The sequence below is a fragment of the Lepidochelys kempii genome, chromosome 9 (genome assembly GCF_965140265.1).
Source record: "Lepidochelys kempii isolate rLepKem1 chromosome 9, rLepKem1.hap2, whole genome shotgun sequence".
Classification (NCBI taxonomy): Eukaryota; Metazoa; Chordata; order Testudines; family Cheloniidae; genus Lepidochelys; species Lepidochelys kempii.
In genome coordinates this window covers 61,093,012-61,119,710 of record NC_133264.1, presented here as the reverse complement: position 1 = coordinate 61,119,710, position 26,699 = coordinate 61,093,012, and the positions used below count along the sequence as shown (strand labels likewise).

Sequence of the window (26,699 nt, the reverse complement as noted above, 5' to 3'; positions counted from 1 at the left end):
TGGACTCAGGAGACCTGGTTTCTATTCCTGGCTCTGTCACAAATTTCCTGGATGGCCATGGGCAAGTCACTTAATTAGTCTGTGACTCAGTCCCCTTTGCAAAATGAGGATAATACATCCCTACCTCCCAGGGATGTTGGATATAACTTCACTAATGTTTGTGTGACACGTGTATTCTAGTGATGGGGCAATATAAGTACCCAGACAAAGTGCAAGATATTAAGATTTCTCTACAAAGATATGCTGTGTGCCATGACCTCATGAGGGTGGATATAAAGGCGGAACTCCAGAGCTACAAAGGCTGTCCTCTCCCCATTAGGCAAGGCTGACAACTCCTGTTAGCTGCAGATATCCTGCATAGAATGACTTAAGCTGTGAGAGCTGGTTGTGTGTGGAGGAGCTGGATTTGAGGTGGTGGGAAGAATGTTGTGCCTCTAATTGTAAATTGGACAGCTCCCTTGATCCATGTGCTGTTGGAGGGCACTGCTGCATAGCATCCAAGCCCATGGTAATGTCCTTGTCTCTGATCTCTTTAGTGGCCGTGGCTGGACTCTTGATGATGCCGTGTTTTTCAATGAGGGTGGAGCAGAAGCTGGACTTCACTTGGTTGCCCTACGCCCTCTGAAGGAGCAGTCATGTCGGTGATGGTGGTGAGGAAGAAGGCGATGCGGAAATGGGAGAAGCTGCCAGGCAGGAACACCTTCTGTTGCGATGGTCGGATCATGATGGCCCGCCAGAAGGGCATCTTCTACCTGACACTCTTCTTAATTCTTGGCACCTGTGCCCTCTTCTTTGCTTTTGAGTGAGTTCGTGGTGGGCTGAGATCACTGCTTTTGGAGGGGTTTATGGGGCTGAACTAATTGCCATAACTTGAGGGTGAGAGAAGGAATTTGCCCCCCATCCTGGGGGCATGTGGGTTGGGATTTGGGTTAAGGAAAGAAGGAATTTCCTGCCAGCCTCAGGTTCTTATTAGGGCTAGCTAGTATATTGGGATCTTTGGTGTAGCTCACCAGATTAAAATCCAGTTTTTGCAGGGAACCTGCTGGGTTCGGCTCAATCCTTTCTGGAAGCTAGAAATCTCTTAGGGAGTCTCAACCTGTGACATGAGACCATTCATTGGAGAGATAGAACCAGTAAGTATGTGAGGTTTTGGGCTCATCAGGGTTGTGTCTTTGGTCGTGCATTACACCATATTACTGTGCTACTCCTCTTATGATTAGTATAGACACAAAAGTTTTGCTGGTTTAAAAATGTCTCTTGGTTAAACCAGTGTAACTTTCAAGTGTAGACATGGCCTTGATTTGTTGTCATTGCATTTCTCCCTCCTCTCCCAAGTTGGGAGTGGACTGGCACTCTGGTCTGGTGTGAAGAAGGTTGCTGGAGGTGCCACCTCTTTGGCCAGTGTGGTGTACTGTGTCACGGTTACTGTGAATGGAGTGAAAGTTAGTTGATCTTATGTGGCCTGCTTCAGGGGAAGGAGACTTAATGAAACAGGGCTCAGTTTGTGAATGGCCTGTGACTGTCTCAAGATTGTTACAACTCTGCCATCTCTTGAAGGCTTATTTACAGCTGCTTTCTGGGGGACCAGCTTTGCTGAGCCTTGCCTCCTTCAGGGCATTTGTGATGCTGGCAGGTATCTGATTGTCCTGAATGATACTCTGGGTAACATGATGGGCTTTCCAGATATCTCTGAGCTGATGGGCCAGTACATGCATTAGAAAGCAGAGGAAGGGGACCTCTCTTGAGACCATTTTCTGCAAACTAAACCAACTGTTGCCACTTCTAAAACCTGCTTGTTTGCTGCAGATGATGTATGGTGTTTGGCAAACAAAATTGCCACTCTGGTAACCCAGGCATTTATGGCTTGCTCATTCACTGGACTTCTAGAAATGTCACCCCAGTTAGGTATCTTCTTGACGTCTTCCTCAAAATTTTATCTGAACCTGGCTTGCTCGTCTAGATAAAGGATATGGCTGAAACCCCATCAGTGTTGAATGGCCTTTCTGGAACATTCTATAGAGAGATTTGCCAGATCTCATGTGTCTTAGCAGTAGCAATGAAGGGACTGTCAGATCATAGACAAGCTTGGACCTGTGAAACTAGGGTGACCAGATGTCCCAATTTTGTAGGGATAGTTCTGATATTCGGAGCTTTGTCTTATATAGGCACCTATTACCCCCCCACCTCTGTTCCGATTTCTCACACTTGGTATCTAGTCACCTTATGTGAAACTGGCTTCTCTGCTTCATTGACACTGTCTGTTTCTGTATAAGGGGTGTAGTGTAAGTATGACATTGGGAATCGGGACTTCTGAGTACTAATATTGGCTCTGTCGCTGACTCAGTCTGTGTCCCTAGGCAACGATACTTACCTCTCTTTATTCATTTCCTCCCCTGTAAAATGGGCTAAGACTTCCTGCCTCGCAAGGTGTTGTGAGGATGAATGAATGTGTATAAAGTGCTGCTGTTGTGTAAGTGCTTATTATGATGGATCCCTACAGAGTCTGGCCAGCAGTGGAAGAGCAAGCCATGTCACTCTGCCTCACACAGTCTGCAGGCAGTCATTATTATTGGTGATGGTGTATTGAGACCGATTGAACCAAGCTTGCGTTTGACTTTTAAATGTGTAAGATGTGTGATTACCTCCCCTCCATGCACTCAGGTGAGCAAAGGCCTCTGGAGGGCTCCCTTCAATCCCTCCCTGTCAAGAGAATCCATGAGACACACCTCTCAAGGGGGGAAAGGAGAGAAATCTCTCTCTATCTAAAGATATAATCTCTCTTGTGTGAGGTTTCAGAGTAGCAGCCATGTTAGTCTGTATTCGCAAAAAGAAAAGGAGTACTTGTGGCACCTTAGAGACTCACCAATTTATTTGAGCATAAGCTTTCATGAGCTACAGCTCACTTCATTGGATGCAAGTGATGAAGTGAGCTGTAGCTCACGAAAGCTTATGCTCAAATAAATTGGTGAGTCTCTAAGGTGCCACTAGTACTCCTTTTCTCTTGTGTGAGAGGCTCAGGGCAGTCTAGCAGCGTTAACCTTTCCTATGCTCTGGAGAGATGCTGGGGGCATTTTTCTTTTTCTGCAGTAGTTTGGAGTTTCTCTCTTAATGCCATAGCTTCTGAAGGAAATTCCATCTGTTACAACTGATTGTTTTTGAAGAGAGGGGATGAATGTCATGGGCGGAAGTGGCTTTTCTAGTATCTCCTGACCAGACCCACTCTAATGAGGGGTGTGTATGTTTTGAATGTTTGTTTCATTCAGCTGAAGCATTTGTTTGGTCACATCTTAGCTGGGAGGTAAACAAATCTTTGGAATCCCTGGAATGGGGAAATGTCAGATGCAGTTTTTGAGCCAGCAGTGCCTTGTGAACTTTGTCCTGCACAGGCTGTCCCTGGGCAGAACCTGAACCCGTCAGCTTGGCTCTGATTAATGCCTCTGACTTCTGGGTTAATGTTTTCAGCACTTCCCTGTTTTAGGGTCTTTGTTTTCCTCCTGACCCCCAGTTTGGGATTGGTTAAATCCCAAATGCTGCTGTCTCTCTGGTCAGATGACTTGGGGACACATCACCCCCGTTTGCAAAAAATTTTTTGCATTCTTCCACTCTGAGGACCTGAGTGTTCTCTCTGGAATGACATAGGAGACTGGCATTTGGGCTACCCAAAGTGTCCTTTTGAAATTGTGCTGAAGCAATGTAAGTGTTCACTGTAACTCCTCAGGCAATGACCTGATTGTCATTGCAGACAGCTTTGTGAAAATCTCCATTCACCATGTAGGGACGGCGAAAAAAGCAATGTTAGGCTGAAAGGGATAGACTGAGATCCTGAAAACAGTATTGGAGGCCATCCCTTTGAGCGATATGTCATTGTGATATATTCAGAAATTGGGGTCCAGAGAAGGGTGGCATGGGAATCCTTCTGAACAAAGAGCGGTTTAATAAAGAAGATAGAGAAATAAAAGGGGAAATGAGATGTATACAAACTCATGAATAGGATAGAGAAGGTAAATTGTGCACTTTTATTTATCCTTTTTCATAATATAGAAATAAAAGGACATCCCACATAATTGATAGGCAGTAATTTAAAAACTGTTAAGGATGTAGATTTTTACACAATACATTGTTAACCTGTGGAACTCATTGAGGCCAAGCATTTAGTCAAATTCTTCTGTTAATTTTGCTGTCCTATAGATTGAGAATATTCAGAGTTACATTAGGTGAAAATGTGTAAGGAATGCAAACTCTCCTGCTGCAGAGGCTGGTCTTGATGATTGTCATGTATTTCTTGTACACGGTAGGTTGCAACGCTGCTACTAGGAGGTCAGGCTTCTGTACCAGCTATGGACTGGCCACAGAGCTTCCTTCCCAGAGAGAGATACGAAGGGCATTCACTATAAGGTCCTTTAATGTTCTGCTAGGTATGGCTGAGGCTAGCTTAATAAGGTGTTACACACAGGACCACCTTCTGTCTGAATAATATAATAAGTCTTAACATTCCATCACATCTCCCCTATTAAGTTCTACATTCCTACCATTTACAAAATTTTCACTATTACACTATCTTTGAAGTTCAGTAAGGATTAGTTTAAGTGTCTCTAAATTGTACTGGTTTTCTAATTACATTACCTGAATGCATAATAACTTCGTCATTGGACTATCCATTAGTTGGAACAGCTGGCAGTGGTAGGTTTCGAGTCCTTGAGACTTCTTGTTCTGTAGAGTTTGCTCTGTTGATTGTTCTTTCTGAGGGACAGTCTGTAGCCGTTGACGGTTTCTGTTGAACGCTCCATTTTTGGTTTTGGTCTCACATGCTCTGAGTGCTGAATTCTTTTTCTTTACAACCATTGGAGTTGACCATCCTTTCTTTTTTTTTTTTTCTTTTTTTTTTAATTGCATGTGTAGGTTCCTTGAAGCTACCTCTGGAGGATGGCCTTTCTCAGAGGTGGGATACTGGCTTAGATTACTCTCTAGTCTGGCAATTCCTGTGGTTACACAGGGAGGCCAAAGCCTAGGGAAACATTGTCTTCATTAGGGAAAAAAGGAGTTAACTAACTCGAGGTAAAATCAAACTATAAATTGACTTATCTTCACTGGGACTTTTACCTCATTAATTACCGTGTTAGCTAACACAATTAAGAACTATATGTCTGCTGATAGCCCTCCAGGGATGCAGGCAGATAACCAGCCAGAATACAGAGGTCCAGTGCAGTCTGAACTGAAGGACAGCCCAGGTGCAATAACCCTCCAGTATGGCACTCCAGGCTAACCTCAAGGGCTGTGAAGGGTATAGGTAAAGGAGTGAAGTCTTGGATGGAGGTGCCCAAGAAGCTAGGGTAACTTGGGGCCAAACCTGTATGGGCAGATCAAGATTGGGGGCACCTGGACATCAAAAAGGGGCCACCCCACTGGGAAAAGCCTCACCCACAACTTGGGGTATACCTCTTGTCTAGTCCCTAGGGTCTGCTTTTCATGTGCACAACCAGGACAACTACACCGAGATTGCCTCTTTATCAACTGTAGCTATAGTCAAGTCTGGAGGGCAGAAATCCAGATGCAGAAAAGGGCCCCTGCCAACCTATTTGAACCAGTATGGATTGAATGGATTGATGGGAAGGCAGTCATTGGGCTGGTGGACTTGGGGTATAGCCAGATCCTAGTGAAGGACCAATTAGTTGGTTTGGCGACATCCTGAAAGAATGGGGTGGCTGGCTGGCTACCTGATGGAACAGCTCACTTTCACAGACAGAAGCACTTTTGGAACCATCAAAACTGGTGGTGATAGGGGAGGGAGGGGACTTCCAGCCAAATCAGGGAACCTTCAACTCCCCAAGCGTCAGGAGCTTGGGGACTCTCTCCTGCTGGAGGCTGACATTCTGGCCCAAAACACCAGTTTTGTTCAAGAGCAGTGAGCTAATCAGATGCTAAGCTGGGCTGTGATGAATGGAGTTGGTGGTACATCCCCAGTGGCTAAGGCAGTGACTGCACTTTGAGGTCAGGGATGAATGGATTTACAGCCTTGAATGAAATGGGCAGATGGGAGGTAAGAACTCAACTCCTAGCCCCTGGGAGTTAAAGACAAGAAGTCTTACAAGTAGCCCATTCAATTCCCTTTGCAGGACACTTGGGGAGGGGGGGAAAAAACATCAGTTGGGTAGTGGTCCAGGTCTACAAGCTCAGTGTATGCAGAGAGGTCGGACTACTGTTCCTCATGCCAATTAGCCATTCTCACAAAGCACCCCTTGTCGTGCTCCCAATAGTTGAGGACCCTTTTGAGATAATAGGGATGGGCTTCATGGGACCCCTGAAGAAGAATGCTGTGGGGGTATCAGCACATTCTGGTCATCTTCGACTACGTGACCTAGTATCCTAAAGCCACCCCCTTGCACTCTACAAATGCCACTACCATCATGGTGGAACTCATGTAGCTCTTTGTCCAGATAGCAATTCCACAGGAGATCCTGACCAGTCAGGGAACTAACTTCATGTGCAATCTGATGAAAGAGCTGTGAAACCTACTAAAGGTCAAGTCAACAAGGAAATTAATATACAGCCCCCGGACAGATGAGCTGGTAAATAATTTCATCAAATGTTGAAGGAGATGAAGAAATTCATAGCCTCTGGTCATAGTCTCTGGAACCAGCTGCTTCCTCACTTCGCCATACAGGAGGTGCCCCAAGCCTCCACTGATTTCCCCTCCCCAACCCCAATCTTTCAAGCTCCTATACAGCTGGCTGTATAGGAAGAGCAAGGCTGAGGGAAGAGCAAGGACCACAGACAATGAACATAGTACAGTATGTTCACCAGCTAGGAGAAATTTAAGACTTTAGGGAAGTGGTGTGCAACCTGTGGCACGCAGGCTGGAGCCCGCCAGCAGGTTACCCTGATGGCCTGCAGGTTGCCCACCACTGCTTTTGCCCAGCGAAAACCTGCTAAATGCCCAGCAGGCCCAAAAAAGCCTACAACTGAGGGGCCTGATTGTGGTGTTCAAACCAAATGATTGGGTGCTATTATAGCTGCTTAGCTCAGAATCTAAATTACGGGCCTATGGCAATGGTCATTTGAGGTGGACAGGTTGGCCCCAAGGTCCAGCAGCCAAAGAAAAGACAGGAAAAAAACAAAAACCCACAGATACACCACCAGAATCTTTTTAAAAGCCTGGAAAGTCTTCAGGGGGCTTCATAGCCCGTTTATCCTTTGGATCCTGAATTAGGACCCCAGGCACCCTTGACCCAAACAGTTAAACCTGCACAGATGGGAGAGCGACTTCAACCCAGATAAAAAGCTGAGGTACAGCAGCTAGTTGACTCATTCCCCACTGTGTTCTCATCCTTACCAGGACCAGCCAACTTGGCATACAACCATATCGAGATGGCACCATGACAATGTGCCTGGGAGACTCCCTGGATGCACCCCTGTAAAATGTGGGACACAGTTTGGGATGAACCATAGGCTATGCTTACCCTGCGAAGAGTCACACAGTGCATGGAGAAGCCCCACTGTGCTTGTGCCAAAGCCAGAAGGCACAATATGTTTCTGTATCGATTTTTTTGAAAGATCAGTGCAGTATCAAAATTCGGCACACATACAATGCCAAGGATAGATGAGCTGTTGGAAAGTCTGGGAGCTGCCAGATATATAATTGCCTTAGATTTCACAAAAGGATATTAGCAAATACCCTGGACACCAGGATCCTGGAGGGGGGTGGGAGGGACCTTCTTTTTCCATGCCCTTTGGTTTATATCAGTTAAGATCCCTGCCCTTTGACCTTCATGGGGTAGCAATAACTTTCCAGAGGCCGATGGACCACATTCTGCAGCCATACAGACAATACACACTAGGATGATTTTACAGCCGAGACTGGGTTAGCCATGTAAGGCCAGTCTCAGCAGTCCTTTTGTCCCTCACAGATGCAGGTGTGATGGCAAACCCAGCAAAATATAAAGTGGGGAACCGCAACGCCACATATCTAGGCTATACTATTGGAGAAGGCCGAATACAACCACGGGTCAACAAGGTGCAAGCTTTGGCAGCCTGTCCCAGTCCCACAACAAATAAACAAGTATGGTGCTTCTTGGGACTGGCAGGGTATCAGCTGAGGTGTTTGTCACTGTTGTAGCTCCGCTCATGCATGTTGTAAAGGATGGATATTCAAAAAAGGTTCAGTGGTCTGAGGCCTGCGACAAAGTCTTTAAGACACTAAAGAATTGTATGGCTCAGGAACCAGTTCTTTATAATCTAGACTTCTCAAAAAGAGTTTTATACTACAAACACAGGCCTCAGAGGTAGGGCTAAGGGCAGCTCTTTGTCAAGAAGTTGAGGGAGAACACGTATGCTCTACATATGTCAAAAGCTGTACCCTAGAGAGAACCTATTCTGTCATTGAGGAAAAAGGCCTTGGCAGTGAAGTGGGCCATGGATCCCGAGGTATCGTCTGCTGGGGAACCTTTTTCTCTGACTGTAGACCATTTAGGTGGTTGAACACCATGAAAAACACCAGTCCAAGGATAAAGTGTGGGTACTTGTCCCTACAATCCTATAGCTTCCAAATAGTCCACTGGACTGGCAAGGTGAATCGAAATGCTGAATTTTTTTTATGTGATGGAGATCTAAACACCAGCTAGCAGCACCCTGGCCCTATTTCAACCCTCTTCCCCCCTCCCCGCGCACCCCCCTTGTTCTGGACTGGCCCCACCCCACTGCATCTGCAAGTTATGTCAAAAATGGAGGAGTTCAAGAGTGGGGAAGCTCAACTGAGCAGTGAGCAGCTCTGAGTGTAGGTCTAAGCTGTGAGCTAGGGATGTGATTCCTTTGCTTGTGTACACATACATTAATGCTGCTTGAACTAGCCTGAGTATAAAGAGTAGTGTAGCCACGGTAGCACGTGTAGCAGCAGCAAAGGCATGGCTGAGCCATGCTGAGTACTTACCCACCCGTTTCAGGCTGGGCTGTACTCAGCACAGCTGACCTGTGCTTTCCGCTGCTTGTGCTACCATGGCTACACTGCTATTTATACTCTTGCTAAATGTATGTGCTAATGTATATGCATACACGCCCCTATCTCGTAATGTAAATGCAGACTGAGAGCAGGGCAGAGTGCTGGGCCTCCCTGCTTTCAGGGAGAAGCCTGGCAGAGGACAGAGCCTACCCCCTGCCTAAGAGCAGGCCTAAGACCTCTGAGATTAAGGAGGTTGTACCATATTCCTCTGTTGCTGGCACAGCGGGCTTTGAACTAGTGTGCAGCCAATCCATGTCCCCTCTGAAGGAAGAGAAGCCGGCAGCCCAGCTTGAACTGGTTGCATGTTTTTGTTTGTTTTCCTACTCCTCAGTTGCTTTCTGAGCATCCAGAGGGAAGAGGCTAGAGGGCTGAGGCTGCTTCCCTTTTAGGGTGCTACTGGGCACCCCCACTTGAGCAACTATACCACCCCCATCAATACTCCAAGGGGGTACTGTTGAAGGACCAGAACCCTAACAAGGCTAGTTCATGTTGTCTGTCACTCCGGGGGGGAGGTTGGTAATGTGGGTATTGGTGCCCTTCATTACACATATTCCCTTCATTGCTCCCCAGGTGACCTGGCTGAGAGTGTCTATGTCTGCTCTGTGTTAAAAGGAAACGCTGAGTGAACTCTTGCTTGCTGATACTCTGAATCTTGCACTCTCTGCCCTGTGTAATTAGAAGCAACGGTGACTGGGCTGCATGAGAGGATGAGCTCTCCCATTGCTCGCTGTACTGCTTTAAACCTGAGGGGAGAATGGCCCTGACATTACCAAACACTCTCATTCTTCCTGCACCCATCTAACCATACACCCAGAGCAGATACACAGGCCTATCTCCAGTGGGGAGATTTGCTTCAGGCTCAAAGTGCATATAGATAGGATCTTGGCTTGTGGTGAACCAAAATGTGATGAAATGCTTCTCACTTTTGTAGCAGAATCAGGCCACAATAAGTGGAGTTTGCATATGGATCGCTTTAGGTATCATACTTTCAGCTTGTTGGCCCTTCTACTGAGGTTTTGGTTTCATTCTCCATGTGTCATGCATTATTGTGAGGGGGGAGGAACCTATGGGCTTCCTCCTGTGGCCAAAATAATCCCTCTGAATTTCCCCAGTGAAATAATTAGATTGCGTAGCTGAGTGGATAAGGTATATTTCAAAGTGAATTCATATCCTGCTGAGGTGAAGTCTATATAACTTGTTTCCATTCTCCCTTACCCCCATCAATGAGATATAAGTGAAATCATACCAGTATTATAAAGCAACAAACAAAAATCTGGTCTAAAATAAGCTGTTTCCAAAGGTAGCTGTCTTTCTGCACGTCACTTCTCCATGTGCCTGAATGCTTTCATTTGGCATTTTTATGTAGGTGGTGTTTTGGAGCCTTTGAAGGGCATGCTACAAATTCACCTCTGTCCCACATGTCGTAGTTACCTTTTGGCTTCTTCCATCATATCTCCTTTCTGTGGTGGTTTATCTATCAGGTGTTGCTCTGACTGCATTTCCGCTCCGCAAAGTACCAGTAACAGTGATGCTGCAGCAGCACGGGCTTTAATGTGAGCTGCACAAGCCGGCTTGGGACCCATGGCACTTACTTGAGTGGCTAGTCTGTGCTGAAGTCTATGCTGCTACAGCTCCAAACCTACCAGTACCCCGAGCTAGACAGACTAAAGCTAGTTTGGGTATGTCTACCCATGCTGCCAATCACACCTTTATTGCACTTTAGACATACCCATGATTCCTATACTGAAATCATGCAGGGGAATTAGCGATTCTAGAGCTCACGCATCAACAAGGGATGAGAACCATATTCTCAATAGAAACCTTGATATGGCTTCATTACGCAGAAACCAGCCTATCATCTGTGCAAGCTGTCACTTTTTGGGAATCCAAAATAAGATGGTGGCTTGGCTAAATAGAGAAAATATAAATCCAGCAACTAGCCAGTAAACAGGTGTCTAAACAAATTGCAGACCAGCTAAGAATCCCTCCAGTGCTTTCTAAGGGACTCTTAGACAGTAGGGACAGATAGTAACATACAAATACTAAAGGCCTTCTCTACCTTTCCTCTTATTCGGGAAAACAGTTCAAGCAATAAACCACTAGATGGCAACAGTGTAGACTATTTGGAGCTGGTAGCTATGGTAGAAGCACAGGTCACTCTGGCAGACACATCACCTATTGTCATGGGTCAAAAACTATCTGGGAGACAGGAAGTAAAGAGTAGGAATAAATGGTCAGTTTTCATCAGGGCAAAAGGTTAGAAGCGGGGCCTTGAGTTTCCATACTACAGCCTATGTTTAATATATTTACGATCTGGAAAGCAGTGGGTGAGCAATGAGGTAGCAAAATTTGCAGATGACACAAAGTTACTCAGCAAAAAGAACGAGCAGTACTTGTAGCACTTTAGAGACTAACAAATTTATTTGAGCATTATTTGAAACAAGGATATCCACCCTCTTCTATAAACATCCAGTCCCTCTCTGAATCTTACTAAGCTCTTGGCCTCAATGACCTCCTGTAGCAGTGAGTGCTCAGTCTAATCACACAGCATGGGACAAAGTCTTTCCTTTTATCAGTTTTGAGCTTGTCACCTTTCAGTTATTTAACATCCCTTTACTCTTGTGCTATGAGACAGGGAGAGCAAACTTTCAGATATCTCTTCTCATGAGTTTTTCCAGACCCCATCTCATTCTCATCACTCCTCTCTGAACCCCGTCTAGTTCTGCAGTCTCCTTGTTGAGATGGGGTGACCAGCGCTGCTTATAGTAATCCAGATGAGGGTCCGCCATTAATTTATAACCACTCTATAATACTCTGTATTACTTTTCATCCCATCCCTCGTGCCTCCTAACAGCTTGTTTGTTGTTTTGACCACAGCTGCACATTCAGCAGAAGTCTTCACAGTGATGGCCAGATCCCTTTCCCAAGCCGATACAGTTAATTTAGAACCATGTAAGATGTGAGAGTTCAAAACCACCAAGCAGAGTTTTGAACTTGAAAAGGGAGAAGTGCTAGAGATTCCATGAAGTCCTCTAGGAACTTTGCTTCTGATTTTACATGGAAGGCGCTCAGATTCTACAGTGACGCACGGAAGTATAAAACAGACATTCTTCCCTCCCATATGCATTACTTTGCACTTATCAATCATTAATTCACTTGCCATCGTGTTGCTCTTTCCCCTACCTTGGTTAGGTCCCTCTGAAGTTCCTCATAGTCCTCTCTGGACTTGACTAACCTGAGTAACTTTAGAGTGGTAGCTGTGTTAGTCTGTATCAGCAAAAAGAACGAGGAGTACTTGTAGCACTTTAGAGACTAACAAATTTATTTGAGCATAAGCTTTTGTGGGCTAAAACCCACTTCATCGGATGTATGCAGTGGAAAATATAGAAGGAAGATATATAAAATATATACACACACACAGAGAACATGAAAAAATGGGTGTTGCCATACCCACTAGAACGAGAGTGATCAGTTAAGCTGAGCTGCTATCAGCAGGAGAAAAAAAAAACCTTTTGTAGTGATCATCAGGATGGCCCATTTCCAACAGTTGACAAGAAGGTATGAGTAACAGTAGGGGGGAAAAATAAGTATGGGGAAATAGTTTTACTGTGGGTAATGACCCATCCACTCCCAGTCTTTATTCAAGCCTGATGTAATGGTGTCCAGTTTGCAAATTAATTCCAATTCAGCAGCGTCTCGTTGGAGTCTGTTTTTGAAGTTTTTGTTGTTGTTGTATTGTGACTTTTAGGTCTGTAATCGAGTGACCAGGGAGATCAAAGTGTTCTCCGGCTGATTTTTGAATGTTATAATTCTTGACGTCTGATTTGTGTCCATTTATCCTTTTACGTAGAGGCTGTCCAGTTTGGCCTATATACATGCCATGGCACAAAGTCACAATACAACAACAACAAAAACTTCAAAAACAGACTCCAACGAGACGCTGCTGAATTGGAATTAATTTGCAAACTGGACACCATTACATCAGGCTTGAATAAAGACTGGGAGTGGATGGGTCATTACCCACAGTAAAACTATTTCCCCATACTTATTTTTCCCCCCTACTGTTACTCATACCTTCTTGTCAACTGTTGGAAATGGGCCATCCTGATGATCACTACAAAAGGTTTTTTTTTTCTCCTGCTGATAGCAGCTCAGCTTAACTGATCACTCTCGTTCTAGTGGGTATGGCAACACCCATTTTTTCATGTTCTCTGTGTGTGTGTGTATATATTTTATATATCTTCCTTCTATATTTTCCACTGCATACATCCGATGAAGTGGGTTTTAGCCCACAAAAGCTTATGCTCAAATAAATTTGTTAGTCTCTAAAGTGCTACAAGTACTCCTCGTTCTTTTTGCTGATACAGACTAACACAGCTACCACTCTAAAGTTACTCAGGTTAGTCAAGTCCAGAGAGGACTATGAGGAACTTCAGAGGGACCTAACCAAGGTAGGGGAAAGAGCAACACGATGGCAAGTGAATTAATGATTGATAAGTGCAAAGTAATGCATATGGGAGGGAAGAATGTCTGTTTTATACTTCCGTGCGTCACTGTAGAATCTGAGCGCCTTCCATGTAAAATCAGAAGCAAAGTTCCTAGAGGACTTCATGGAATCTCTAGCACTTCTCCCTTTTCAAGTTCAAAACTCTGCTTGGTGGTTTTGAACTCTCACATCTTACATGGTTCTAAATTAACTGTATCGGCTTGGGAAAGGGATCTGGCCATCACTGTGAAGACTTCTGCTGAATGTGCAGCTGTGGTCAAAACAACAAACAAGCTGTTAGGAGGCACGAGGGATGGGATGAAAAGTAATACAGAGTATTATAGAGTGGTTATAAATTAATGGCGGACCCTCATCTGGATTACTATAAGCAGCGCTGGTCACCCCATCTCAACAAGGAGACTGCAGAACTAGACGGGGTTCAGAGAGGAGTGATGAGAATGAGATGGGGTCTGGAAAAACTCATGAGAAGAGATATCTGAAAGTTTGCTCTCCCTGTCTCATAGCACAAGAGTAAAGGGATGTTAAATAACTGAAAGGTGACAAGCTCAAAACTGATAAAAGGAAAGACTTTGTCCCATGCTGTGTGATTAGACTGGGCACTCACTGCTACAGGAGGTCATTGAGGCCAAGAGCTTAGTAAGATTCAGAGAGGGACTGGATGTTTATAGAAGAGGGTGGATATCCTTGTTTTTTAAAAAATGTTTTTATTTAAATCATATTTTTAAATTTACATACATTTTAAAAAGTTATATCCTATGTTAAGTCAAGCTTACTATAATCTATTAAAATCACTTAAATGAAATTTTAATAAATCAAGCAGTACATGTTTACTGCTGAAGTTTTAGAGAAAGTCAAAGCACTGAATTAGTGGAAGTTACTGGCTGAGCACCTGAAAACTAGAGTTTGCTGAAGTGCTAAACCAGCTTTTGACAGGAGTAGTCTCTTCTGCAGGTGCAGAGAACACTTCCTTCATTTCAGTTTATTCAACTAGTTCAGTTCAGTGACTGGTTATTCAAAGTTGAAAAAAGCATTGTGAAAACAAGGAAATACAGAGTCAAGGTAAAGGTCCATGCAACTCTGCCCTCCTGGAATTGGCGATAGCCACTAGCTGCATGATCTCCTGCTGCATTCACGTGTAGCTGCATTGAATGGTAGAGAAATTAGTTGGAGCAGATTGGAAGAGGTGATCTGGATGTCTGTGGCCCTATGTGGGTATATTTGAGCCCCTCTCCTTGACCCCCTGTGTGTGTGTGACAGAAGGAAAGAGGTGCATCTGTACCATGAGAGATCCAGGATGTCTCATATCAGCACTGTGTCAGTAGCAGGGCATGGGCCTTCTTGCCATGGGGGTGTCAGCAGTTAGTGGGAACATATGTGGCCCGTGGGTTTAATGATAGCAAGTGAAAGTTCAGTGTGTTGGTATGTGCATAAGGGTAAAGGATTTGAAGGAGTTGTATAATTTAGGCTACTCCATGAAAAGACCCCCACATCTACTAAGTGTATGAGTGTAGGAAGCTCCTGTTCAGTACAGGGCAAAGGCAGAGTGTGAGTGTGTGTGTTCTGGGCTTATTGAGACATTGTTCAAAGAGGGTAGAGTTAAGGGTTGCACCTTGACTCTGTACTTCCTGGTTTTCATAAGTTTGAGTTTTACTGACCTAGATATTCTGGAAGGGCATGAGCTATCACTGGGCAACCTTCGCTCTGCATTAACAAATTATTTTGCCATATAATTTCCTAATTTTTTTTAACAAAGAGAAGGGTTGGGTGGAGGTAGTGGTCATGTAGGCAGCTGTAGTTATCATGTAGGAGTGCAGCCCAGATGTTTCTGTGGCCAGGTGATGATAATACCTAGATCTTACTTAGGGCTAGTAGCATTAAGGAGGGAAACATCATTATTTTCATTATAGAAATGTATGAACTGAGAGACAGAGAGAGGAAATGACTTGGCCAAAGTCATCCAGCAGGCCAGTGTCTGAGACTGGGACTTGGGTGGTTGTGCCTAGGGGTTGGATCAGGAGTTGGTAGCCAGGAATCAGAGCCCAGGATCGCAGAGCCAAGAGTCAGAGATGAAGTCAGGAATCTGAGCCCAGGGTTAGAGCCGGTAACCCGGAGTGAGGCAAGGCTGGGGGCAGGGCTGTGTCGGGCGCAGGAAGAGGGCTGGAACAAGGTGGGAGCAAGGCTGGGAACAAGCAGGCACAGGAACTGTCATAGCCATGGGTGAAAACAACAAGGAGTCCTTGTGGCACCTGCCAAACTGCTTCTGAGCTTGAGAGCTGGTTTGCTGACTTCCACCCAATCAGGCAGTGTAGACAGTCAGGCAGCCTACTACAGGCTAGTTGCACTTGTTAGGTTGGCCAGAGACTGGCTCTGCTGCAGGACCTGATTCCTGACAGTACTCCCCCCACCGAAGGGTGCCTTCTAGGGGCCTCGTGACCCCATTTCTCGGGGTACTGCTAGTGGAATTCTCAAATATGTCCAGGGCATGGATATTCCCTCCCAGTTCCCAAGACTGCTTGCCTGGACCATAGTCTCCCCAGGCTACCAGTTAGTGGAGGCTTCCCCTAACTCGCCAAGAGTCAAGGATTTGGTGGACCAAGTACTCCTGCTGTCTGCAGATTTGCGTGGGGTGAGTTAATCAGTTTGGGTATAGGATCCCATTTTAGAGCTTTAACAGGTAAGGTGTGAAAGATGGGTAGATTTTCAAGGACTCTGGCAGCTGTAACCTGAAGGCTTTTGGGTTTACTCATTCTTTAATATTTTAAAGGGTCCAGGTATTGGTAGTCTAGTTTGGCAGATGGGCAGAGAACCATATCTTGTCCCCTATGGCCAGATTGGGGCCAACCTAACAGTTTTGGTCTGCCTGGTGTTTATAGGCTTCATTGGTGGACTGAAAGTATTCCTTGATCTCCTGGTATAGGTCACTTGGTATAGGATGGAGGCTAGTTCACGGCAGTTGGTACTGGGGAACTTACCATTAAGTCTGAGTGGAAGCAGGGGTGAAAGCCATAGTTTGCAAAGAATGGGCTACGTTGGACTGAGGTGTGGATTTCATTGTTAACAAGCAAATTTGGCGTAGCACGGTAGGGGGAACCAGTTGTCCTGGTGGTAACTCAGAAAGCAGCAAGGATACTGTGCCAAGATTTGACTCTCTCTGTTTGCCCATGAGTCTGTGGGTGATAAGTGGATGGGGCAACGGATTCAATGCCAAAGAGTCAGAATTCTGCCAAGAATCAGGAAATGAACTGGGCTTCCCAGTCCTATACAATATCTGCTGGTAACCTGTGGCTGCAGAAGACATTTTCCAGGAGGAGCCAAGCCGTCTCCTATGTGGTAGGAACAGTAATGGTATGGAATGAAAGTGTGCCATCTTTAGTAGGAGGTCAGTGGCAACCAGGATTACTGTGTGTGCCTGGGAGTGTGGCAGTTCTACAGTGAAGTCTATGGGGACCAGGGGGTTTTGATGGTGCAGTCTTGGTACAGGCACAGAGGCTGCAGGACTTTTTATATAATCCTTCATGTAAGATCATTGGCCTGGCCACTAGAAGCAACTTGAGATCAGATTCCAGGTCTAGAATTGGCCAAAATGGCTCACAAGTGGCAAATCATAGCATGGCTTCCCTACCTGAAGCATAGGTTGTCCCTCCAGAACATAAATACAACGGTTGCAACAGAGGGGGCTGTTCTGTTGTTGGAACTTGGCATTAGGTCTGGTACCTGCATAATTCAGGGTCTGGTGGATCTGGGTTGCGAATGGGTCATCAAGGAATGGAAGGAGGATGTCAGAGTGCTGTTGATCATCCAGTTGACAAAGTTGGACACCTTGAGCATAGTGGAAGAGGGCTCTTCACCAGGCTTGAGATCTTTCTCTTTGTGGGATAGAGCATCTGCCGTCCTGTTTCTTGTTCCTGGGCGAAAGGTTACCGCAAAGTCAAAGCGAGCAAATCTGGTGTTGGTGAAGGTGTTTAGTAGGCATTCCAGGTTCTTGCGAGCTGTCAGGAGTTTGGACTGGGAATTGGGCTCCTTGTAGTAGGTAACTCCATTCCTTGAAAGTCACCTTGATAGCCAGTAGCTCTTGGTCCCAAATGTCATAATTTTTTTTCCTCGTGGGGTTAGCTTCCAAGAATAAAAGTCTCAGGGGTGGAGTTGGTTGTGGGGGCCCTCATGATAGATAAAACTGCACCAATGGCAAAATTTGAGGCTTCTGCTTCGATCCTAAATAGTTTAGTTGGATCTGGGTGAATCAGGATTGATGCTGAGGTGAACATCGTCTTCAGCCAGTCATAGGCTGACTGAGCTACTGTGCACCGGGTGAACTGGTCCCCCTTTTGCAGGGGTGTCATTATGGGTGAAACCAGGTTAGAGACTCACCTGTAGAAATTGGCAAATCCCAGGAATTGCTGCACCCCATGTACATTCTTGGATGAGGCCCAGTCGGATATTGCAGCCACCTTACGCGGGTCCATGGTGAGTCCCTCAGGCATGATGAGATAACCCATGCATTCCACTGTGTCCTTATCAGACTTGTATTTCTTAAGCTTCACATAGGTATGGTTTTGGCAAAGTCTCTCCAAGACCGTGCAAACATGATGATTGTGGAGATGCAGAGAAAATGGGGACATCATCCAGCTAAATGACAACAAATTGATCGGTTTAAGAGTAACAGCCGTGTTAGTCTGTATTCGCAAAAAGAACAGGAGTACTTGTGGCACCTTAGAGACTAACCAATTTATTTGAGCATAAGCTTTCGTGAGCTACAGGTCACTTCATCGGGTGCATACTGTGGAAAGTATAGAAGATCTTTTTTACACACAAAGCATGAAAAAATGGGTGTTTACCTCTACAAAAGGTTTTCTCTCCCCCCACCCCACTCTCCTGCTGGTAATAGCTTATATAAAGTGATCACTCTCCTTACAATGTGTATGATAATCAAGGTGGGCCATTTCCAGCACAAATCCAGGTTTTCAGGTTTGTGACAAATCTTAGGAGACAGGCCAGTCCTTGCCTACAGACAGCCCCACAACCTGAAGCAAATACTCACTAGCAACCACATACCACACAACAGAACCACTAACCCAGGAACCTATCCTTGCAACAAAGCCCGTTCCCAACTGTGCCCACATATCTATTCAGGAGACACCATCACAGGGCCTAATAACATCAGCCACACTATCAGAGGCTCGTTCACCTGCACATCCACCAATGTGATCTATGCCATCATGTGCCAGCAATGCCCCTCTGCCATGTACATTGGTGAAACTGGACAGTCTCTATGTAAAAGAATAAATGGACACAAATCAGATGTCAAGAATTATTACATTCATAAAGTAGTCGGAGAACACTTCAATCTCTCTGGTCACGCGATTACAGACATGAAAGTTGCGATATTACAACAAAAAAACTTCAAAACCAGACTCCAGCGAGAGACTGTTGAATTGGAATTCATTTACAATTGGATACAATTAACTTAGGCTTGAATAGAGACTGGGAGTGGCTAAGTTATTATGCAAGGTAACCTATTACCCCTTGTTTTTTCCTACCCCCCCCCTCCTCAGACATTCTTGTTAAACCCTGGATTTGTGCTGGAAATGGCCCACCTTGATTATCATACACATTGTAAGGAGAGTGATCACTTTAGATAAGCTATTACCAGCAGGAGAGTGGGGTGGGGGGAGAGAAAACCTTTTGTAGTGGTAAACACCCATTTTTTCATGCTTTGTGTGTATAAAAGATCTTCTATACTTTCCATAGTATGCATCCGATGAAGTGAGCTGTAGCTCACGAAAGCTCATGCTCAAATAAATTGGTTACTCTCTAAGGTGCCACAAGTACTCCTTTTCTTTTAACAAATTGATCCAGCATGTCCCAAAAGATGTCATTTAGGAAATGATGGAAGGTCGCCAGGGCATTACACAACCCAAACGGCATAACTGAATATTCCAGGTGGTCATACCTGATCCATTCATCATATTCTCCTTTACCAGGTTATAAGCTCCACAGAGGTTCATCTTTGTGAAGAACAGAGTCTTTAGAACAGTTCATTAATAAGTGGTCAGGAGTATTGATTTTGGGATTGTAATCTTGTTCAGAGCTCTGTAACCCACACAAAGCTGGAGGGAGGTGTCTTCACCACAAAGAAGTTTGAGGCCCCTCCTGGGGTTGTGGAAGAGTGAATGGATCCCTTTTACAAGTTTTCCTGCAGATCGCACCACGAGTGACAGTAAGTTTGAGTTTGGAGAAGGAGTGAATGCGCCCCAGGGAACCTCTGCTCCTGGCTAGAGGTCAATGGGGTAGATGTAGCTGCAGTGGGGTGGTAGAGTGTCAGATTTTTTTTATTGTCAAACCTGTCAGCATAATGTTGATATTTAACAGGTTTGCTGGGGTCCCCTTTATATTGTCGTTGTGTCTCTGAATTCTTTGGAGGATTGTGTAAACTGCAAAGGGTTGCTGGTCCCGGCTTGGCTCTTGGCAAACAGGATTATCAGCAAGACGGGGAATCAAAGTATACTGTGCCTGATCACCAGTGGATGCCAGATATCAGAGCCAGGTTACCTGGTGTGGGGCAGGAACAGGGCTGGAACTAGGCAGGAGCTGGACTGGGAACAAGCTGGCACAGGAGCTTTTGCAGTTGTGGAGGAATGGTTTGAGCACCCGCCAAATTGCTGCTGCTGCTGGGCTTAAGAACTGGTCTACTGACTCTTCCCACCAGTCGGGCAGCCTACTGCAGGCCAGCTGCCCTCCTTGGGTTGCCTGGTGACTGGCGCTGCTGCAGGCCCTGCTTCCTGACAGCCAGTGTCAAACCTGGGAATAGAGCCCAGGTTTTAGGAGTCCCAGTCCAATGTTCTCTCCACTAAGTCACACTGCTGCTATGTGATTCTTAAGTGCCCCCTAATCTCCCAGGTGTATGGCTACACTATGGAGACTATACTGGCATTGCTATGCTGCCCTAACCCCTTAGCATAGATGCAGCCTATACCGGTGGAAGGGGTTTTTCCAACAGTGTTGAATGAAGTTATCTAGGTCGATGTAAGCAGCTATGCGGATCTAGCCTGTGGCATAGACTGTGTGTCAGGGCCAGGGGTGTGGTGTGTCCCACCCCTCCCCAATGTAGCTATCTCAGCCTAGCTTTTAATTGTAGATATCAAGCCCTAGTTGTAGTGGGATGGGGATAGTGGTTGTGCTTTTGGAGTGTGTAGTTGATAGCCGAGTCTGTGGGAAATCTCAGGCATGGTGTGTGTGTCCCAAGAACTTGACAGTTTCATTACTGGTGGTTACAGTAACTTTTAAGCATGTGAGAGAAGACTCTCTCTCTCTCGTCCAGTTCAGCCTCTCCTTCCCAGCCCATTAAGCCATTAGCATTTTAGAAGCTATGTGTACAAAAAAGTTGGTGGAATCTATGAACTTCAAGAAAAGCTGTTTGGGGGCAGTGAGGGTTGGGGGGGGGCTGTATCATAGGTACCTCTTGCTCAGATGACCTCCGATTTGGATCACTAAGCCTACCCTGCACCACCACAAAGCACAGCAAATGTCAAGACTAGCCAGGTAAGTATACAGATTTTAGAACACTTAGAAAAAATTCCTTTAAACAGAAAGATCCCGCCACCTTAACTGAAGCAGAGAGGTTGTTCTGCTATAATATTTATGAAATTAATCAGCAACTGCTTTGCTATAGTCAAAGCCCCAGCCCAGGATAATCCTGAAAGCATGGGAGTCTCAGAGATGTGACATAGCCCATTCACCTAAATGTGATGGTCTCAGCTGAATGAGAACACTCCCTATAGCCTGAAACAGTAGCTCTGAGATGTGTGAACTGCTCCATTCTTAGCTCCTCACCCCAGCAGTGATTCTCAGACTTGTAGGGGTCAGGACCCATTTGTAAATGTTTACGGTCTGTCTTGACCCAGTAAATAGTCTGGGGTTGGAGGCCCTAGAGTGGTTTCGCTTGGGTCCTGCCCCACTGGCGGGGTTGGGTCCTGCCCGGCACTCACCCAACGTTGGCAGCTCCTGGCTGGGCTTATGTCTCTGCTCCGGGAGTTGCAACCTCTAGGGTTGCTGCATCGCTAGGTTCCGCCCCTCCCCGACTGGACCAAATTTGTGTGAGTGGAGTTGTGACCTGGCCCATAAGATTGCAGGGCCACTCACTCAAATCCAGCCTACCTGGACTCCCATCATCATGGTGGCAGGGCCAAACCTGAGTGGTGCTGGGACCCGAAAGGTTGCAGTGTCTGGAGCAAGGAGGCGAGCCCAGCCAGGTCCATGGGACAGTAGCTGCCATGCCACCCTTTAAAATATTCTGGTGACCCAATTATGAGTCCCAACCCCCAGGTTGAGAAACCCTGTGCTTGTGCATGTTCCAAATATGCCTGACCTCAGCTCCCCACCCAGCAGGGTAGGGCTTCCCCAGATCCCAGCTCACATGGGGGTATGGAGAGAGTTCAGTCCAGTCCAAAAAGGCAAGCCCCTCCAGAACCGGTGCACATGAAGGGCGGCCATGGGGGTGGGTCAGAACCCAAAGATGGCAGGGCCACCCCAGATCCTGGCGTATACACAAAGACTTCGGACCCCCAGATTTTGGCTTGCACACTGTAGAGAATGTGGGGCTGAAGCAGCCCTTGCCCCTATTCTCCCCCAGTTCCCCTGCCACTTACTCCCTTGTCCCCTTCCCATGTCCCTCCCCATCCCCTCTTTACCTTCCTTACCATCTATCCTTATTTATTCCCCTCATTTCAGCCCCATATGCCTCTTACCCCATTCCCTCCCACTCCTCTGGCCCCTAAAGTCACTCTCCTCCTAGCAAGCATTCACATTTAATTTTTTTCACAAAAACACTTTGATTACGTGCCCCCCTCCCCCCCCAAACAAACAAAAACCTTGCCAGAGAGTTTTTAGTAATATGTCCTTGAACCTTTTGCCCAACTTGGGGCTTGAATTGACACTGGCTGTGTGGGTCAGGTTCGAAGCACTGCTGCTTATCCCCTTGACCCATCCAGTTGTGTGAAACTTTCACGACTACAAACCCTGATGGCTTCTCTGTCCGGGCATGGTCAGTGTAATCAGTTTAGCGCAAGGACCCAGGTCTAGTGCAGCAGGCTGATGTCTCAGCAACACTGCCTTTTGGACTGAATGTGCCAAATCTGTGCTTGGCTAGTCTGTCTGTCTAACCAGCAGACCACCCTTTTCTTCCAAAGTCAGGTGTAGGGGTCTGGAATCTCAACCTTCTACTGCGATCTAGCAAATGGTTATGTAATGCACTTGTAGAGTACATTTAGCCCAAGTGGTAAGAGAGTCTGTGGTGTAGAGCTGAACGTTCCGTGTCAAATCGTGCTGTCAAACCATGTTGGGAACGTTGTGGTTCCATATCAGATAATTTCTGTCTTTCCAGTTCAGTTAAAGTTGCAATGAAACTTCTTTTTAAAGTCTTCCCCCAAAAGTCAGATCAACCTTAACGTTGATAGGTCAGGGGCTTGACACAGGTGCCAGAGTATCACTTCAGGCAGAGCTACAAATAGAGTTCAGGTCCCTCATATCACAACAAACTATTGTCCGCTTAGCTTTCGGAGAGGCAGCATTGCTAAGGCCAAATGTGTGTGTTCAGCTAAACTGTACAAATGGGCTACTCCTGCGTCTGCAAAGCACTCTGAGACACACAGGTGAGACTGTCTAACAAAGAGTTGCATGTGATGACGTGTGTGTAGGGAAAGACGGGAACTGCAGGAAGAAAAAGGATGGTCAAGACATTGGGCTAGCACTCAAAGCTAGGTTCTGTACCGACTCCTGCCACAGGCTTCCTATGCTTCCTATCGTGCCAGGTCACTGACACTAGAATACATGGAGGTGGCCGCTAATTTTTCCTTATTTGTTCGGTGCCTCAGTTTCCCCATCTGTAAAAGTGGATCATACATTCCACCTCACAAGTGGTGTAAGTTCACTAATATCTGTGAAGCAGTCCGATACTGTGCTGAGGGAGGCCATATAAGTTCCTAGTTAGATCATTCGCCCCTTTTGTGAACAGTTGGGGGCCACCCCAACCCTCCAGCCTTGCACTCATTGGGGACTCACCAGCCCTTCTGAGCCTTAGGAAGCTAAAAAGAGCCAACTCTCCATGAGACTTAGGCCATTTTGATGCTTTGGGTGAACACTAGTCTTTCTTGGCACCCCCTAGAGATGGCAATAGGAACTGGAGGCATCATTGTACCTTATCCCACTCTAACCAGAAACAAATGTTATTTCCGCTGTACCCAACGCAATGACAAACCAGACTCCTATTCACAGGGTCCAGCTGGGTCTTCAGTGTGGCCTGTGCAGCAGCATTGATACGGGAAGTACTTGCAGCCAGCTACCAGATATGACCCTGGATTCAGTGAGCACCCTCTCCTTGGTTTCTAGCCGCATGATCCTAAATACAGAGACTAACGTGTGTGGCGGAGGGTGTCCTACAATTAGGCCATGTCTACATTGAGAGAACTTGCAGCTGAGTAACTGCATCATTACTGAGCAGCTTCACTTGCCTAAATCCTGCTGCGTTTCAGTATAGCCTGTCTACATGGGAAGCTTGCACTGGTGTAACTAAACTGATGGCATGACTCTGGTGCCGATTTTCATGTAGACAAAGCCTTAGTTTCCTGCAGCTTAGGCAGACACTGCCTACTCCAAAATCCAGTAGCAGGTGGTGGCATCCCAACAAGGGGAGAGTTAAGGTGTTACTCCACATACTTCACAACCTTAATTGTGCCACTCCTGGTTTTGTAAGCTTGTGGCTTGTGTGTTTGACAAGAAATTGCAATCTTTGGGGGCGGGGGGATTGTAAGGAGATGTGAACAGAGTCTTTCCTGCTTTTCTCTTGTTTGAGTGTGAAGCCTGATGTCCCGTGTCTCAAAAAGGTACGGGGAGCAGAAGGCCCTGTTGTGCAGCAACAGCCCTAACAAATTCCTTTGTAAGTGACTCTTCCGATAACGAGTGGAGGGCTTGGGAATATTATTGCAGTTACTTCTCAAGGTTTGGAATAAACTCTCTGGGTGGTAAGCAGGAGAGTTCAGTGAAGCCAGTCCCCTCCAACCTTGCCCATTCTGTCCTGAAACTTTTGGGCTCCACTGTTTCACTCGCCTCTTAAAGGGATAGGGCCCCAGGAAGCGTTCTCTTTAATATTTCTCTCATTTTAGTCATACTCTTTCTGGACAGCCAGTGCCTTCTGATTGCATTGCACTCCTTCACAGGAGAAATTCCCAGGCTGATTGGTAAGGAGCTGGCTGGTCACAGGGTTCTGGTTGTCTTTGGTTCCAGCTGAGAGAAGAGATGGAAGTATTTACTGCATTAAAACTGACTAAGAATACGTTATCACGCTTCCCTGGTTATACTTTCCATGGTAACACTTGCTGTAGCTGCCCCAAAAGTGTTATGCCCTGGTGATTGGGATGGGAGATGAACATCAGACAGTCTCTCCAGATGTGATCCATTGGAGAACTCCGGCATGGCTGCGTCTGGGCTCTGAGACCTTGCCAGGCTTTGAAGAGAGAGTTTTGCCCGGGCCATTGTTTGGTTTGATTCAGCACCTCCTTGCTTCTCTCCCTCTGTAGGTGTCGCTACCTGGCAGTTCAGCTGTCTCCAGCCATCCCTGTCTTTGCAGTAGTTCTTTTCCTATTCGCGATGGCCATGCTTCTGCGGACAAGTTTCAGTGATCCTGGTGTGATCCCCAGAGCCCTGCCTGATGAGGCAGCCTTCATTGAAATGGAGATTGGTGAGTGAAGAGGCTCTTGTCAACAGAATCTGTGCCAGAGTACCTTCCCTGAGGCCTTTGTGAAGGAGTGTGAGTGTGCGTTAGAGCCTGGGTTGGTGTGGGCAGTTTGCTGGGGAGCATATCTTCCCTACTGACTCTGTGAGAGGAGTGAGTGTGCCTGGAGAGTGGCGGTGGTGCCCTGCATGTCCCTCAGTTCTGGAAGGTGCCCCGCCTCCCCAAAGTACCCATCCATTAGCTCACATGAGTTCTTTCTCCTCCTGCAGTGCTGGGTTTACCCAGGGAATTCCCCTCTCCCTCCCCAACACCCCACTCACTCCCACACAAGACCATGATTGGGAATGGGAGCAGTCTGGGTTGTTCTCTCCCTTTCTGGCAGGTGATGTCGGGCGCAGGTACATCCTAGCAATGGTTTGCCCCTATTCCTTCACTCAGCAGAGTTCTTGGCGTCTCTTCACCTGGCCCCAAGTTCTTAGAGCTGTGAACAGAGCTGCTGCTGATGGCTCTGAGCATTGCAGGCTCTCCTGGTCTTGGTGTTAGTGAGATGGAACAAGCAGTTATTGCTGAAATGGAGTGGACTTGGATTAACAATTCTGGTGTCTGATTGGCTATTGCTTTCAGAGGCCACCAATGGAACTGTGCCTCAGGGTCAGCGCCCGCCTCCACGTATCAAAAACTTCCAGATCAACAACCAGATAGTGAAGCTGAAGTACTGTTATACGTGCAAGATCTTCCGGCCCCCCCGTGCCTCGCACTGCAGCATCTGCGACAATTGTGTGGGTGAGTTAAGACAGCACGATGCCCTTGCCATGGGGGAGACCTCAATCCAGCACTCATGCCTCACACGGTAGCATTTGGGACATAGGAACTGCGAGATGGGATCGGATCAAGCGTACATTTAGTCCTGTATCCTGTCTCCACCAGTGGCCAATCCCAGATGCTTTGAAGGAAAACCCCACAACAGCAGATGGGGGATAATCTGTCCCCTATGAAGGCCTCATTCTAATCCTAAATAGTCAGAGAATGGTTTAAAATCTGAAGCTGGAGGCTTTATCTCTCTTCCAATACATTTTTTTAAGCATTACTATTTTAGCTCTGGATATTCTTGTTATCCATGTAATTGCTCAGTCCTTCTTTGAGTCTTGGTAAATTCTTAGCCAACAACTTTTTGTGGCAATGAGTTCCACAGTTTGTGTTGCACAAAGTATTTCCTTCTATCAGTTTTGAATTTGAGATTGGATGTGGAGCCCAGTGACGGAGGCTAGGACTGGGAGGTATTTTGTGTGTGTGTGTGTCGGGGGCGGGGGGAAACAGATCGGATGCAGTGCGGGAAGGGGAAATGGGACTGGTGGCTGGGCAAGGAGACTGGGACTCGGCTGAGAAGCCTGAGGAGTGGAGAATGGGACTGGAACAAGGTGCCAGGGATGGGGAAGAGACAGGACTGTGACAGAGACAGGTTGCGGAGGACAGGG

The 26,699-nt window shown here is 46.4% G+C and overlaps 1 protein-coding gene across 5 annotated transcripts in view; it reads left to right on the top strand.

Moving 5' to 3' along the window:
• Positions 1 to 26,699, top strand: part of ZDHHC9 (zDHHC palmitoyltransferase 9) — a 39,147-nt gene that overhangs the window by 2,548 nt on the left and 9,900 nt on the right. For 4 of the 5 annotated variants that reach the window (XM_073360630.1, XM_073360631.1, XM_073360632.1 and 1 more), the window contains 3 exons: positions 537 to 802; positions 25,070 to 25,230; positions 25,849 to 26,007. In XM_073360630.1, coding sequence (XP_073216731.1) covers positions 636 to 802; positions 25,070 to 25,230; positions 25,849 to 26,007 — 487 coding nt within the window. In that variant the 5' untranslated portion in view covers positions 537 to 635. Of the gene's footprint in view, positions 1 to 536; positions 803 to 1,034; positions 1,134 to 25,069; positions 25,231 to 25,848; positions 26,008 to 26,699 lie in introns of those variants that run through there. The other variant, XM_073360633.1, reaches the window with a different exon arrangement.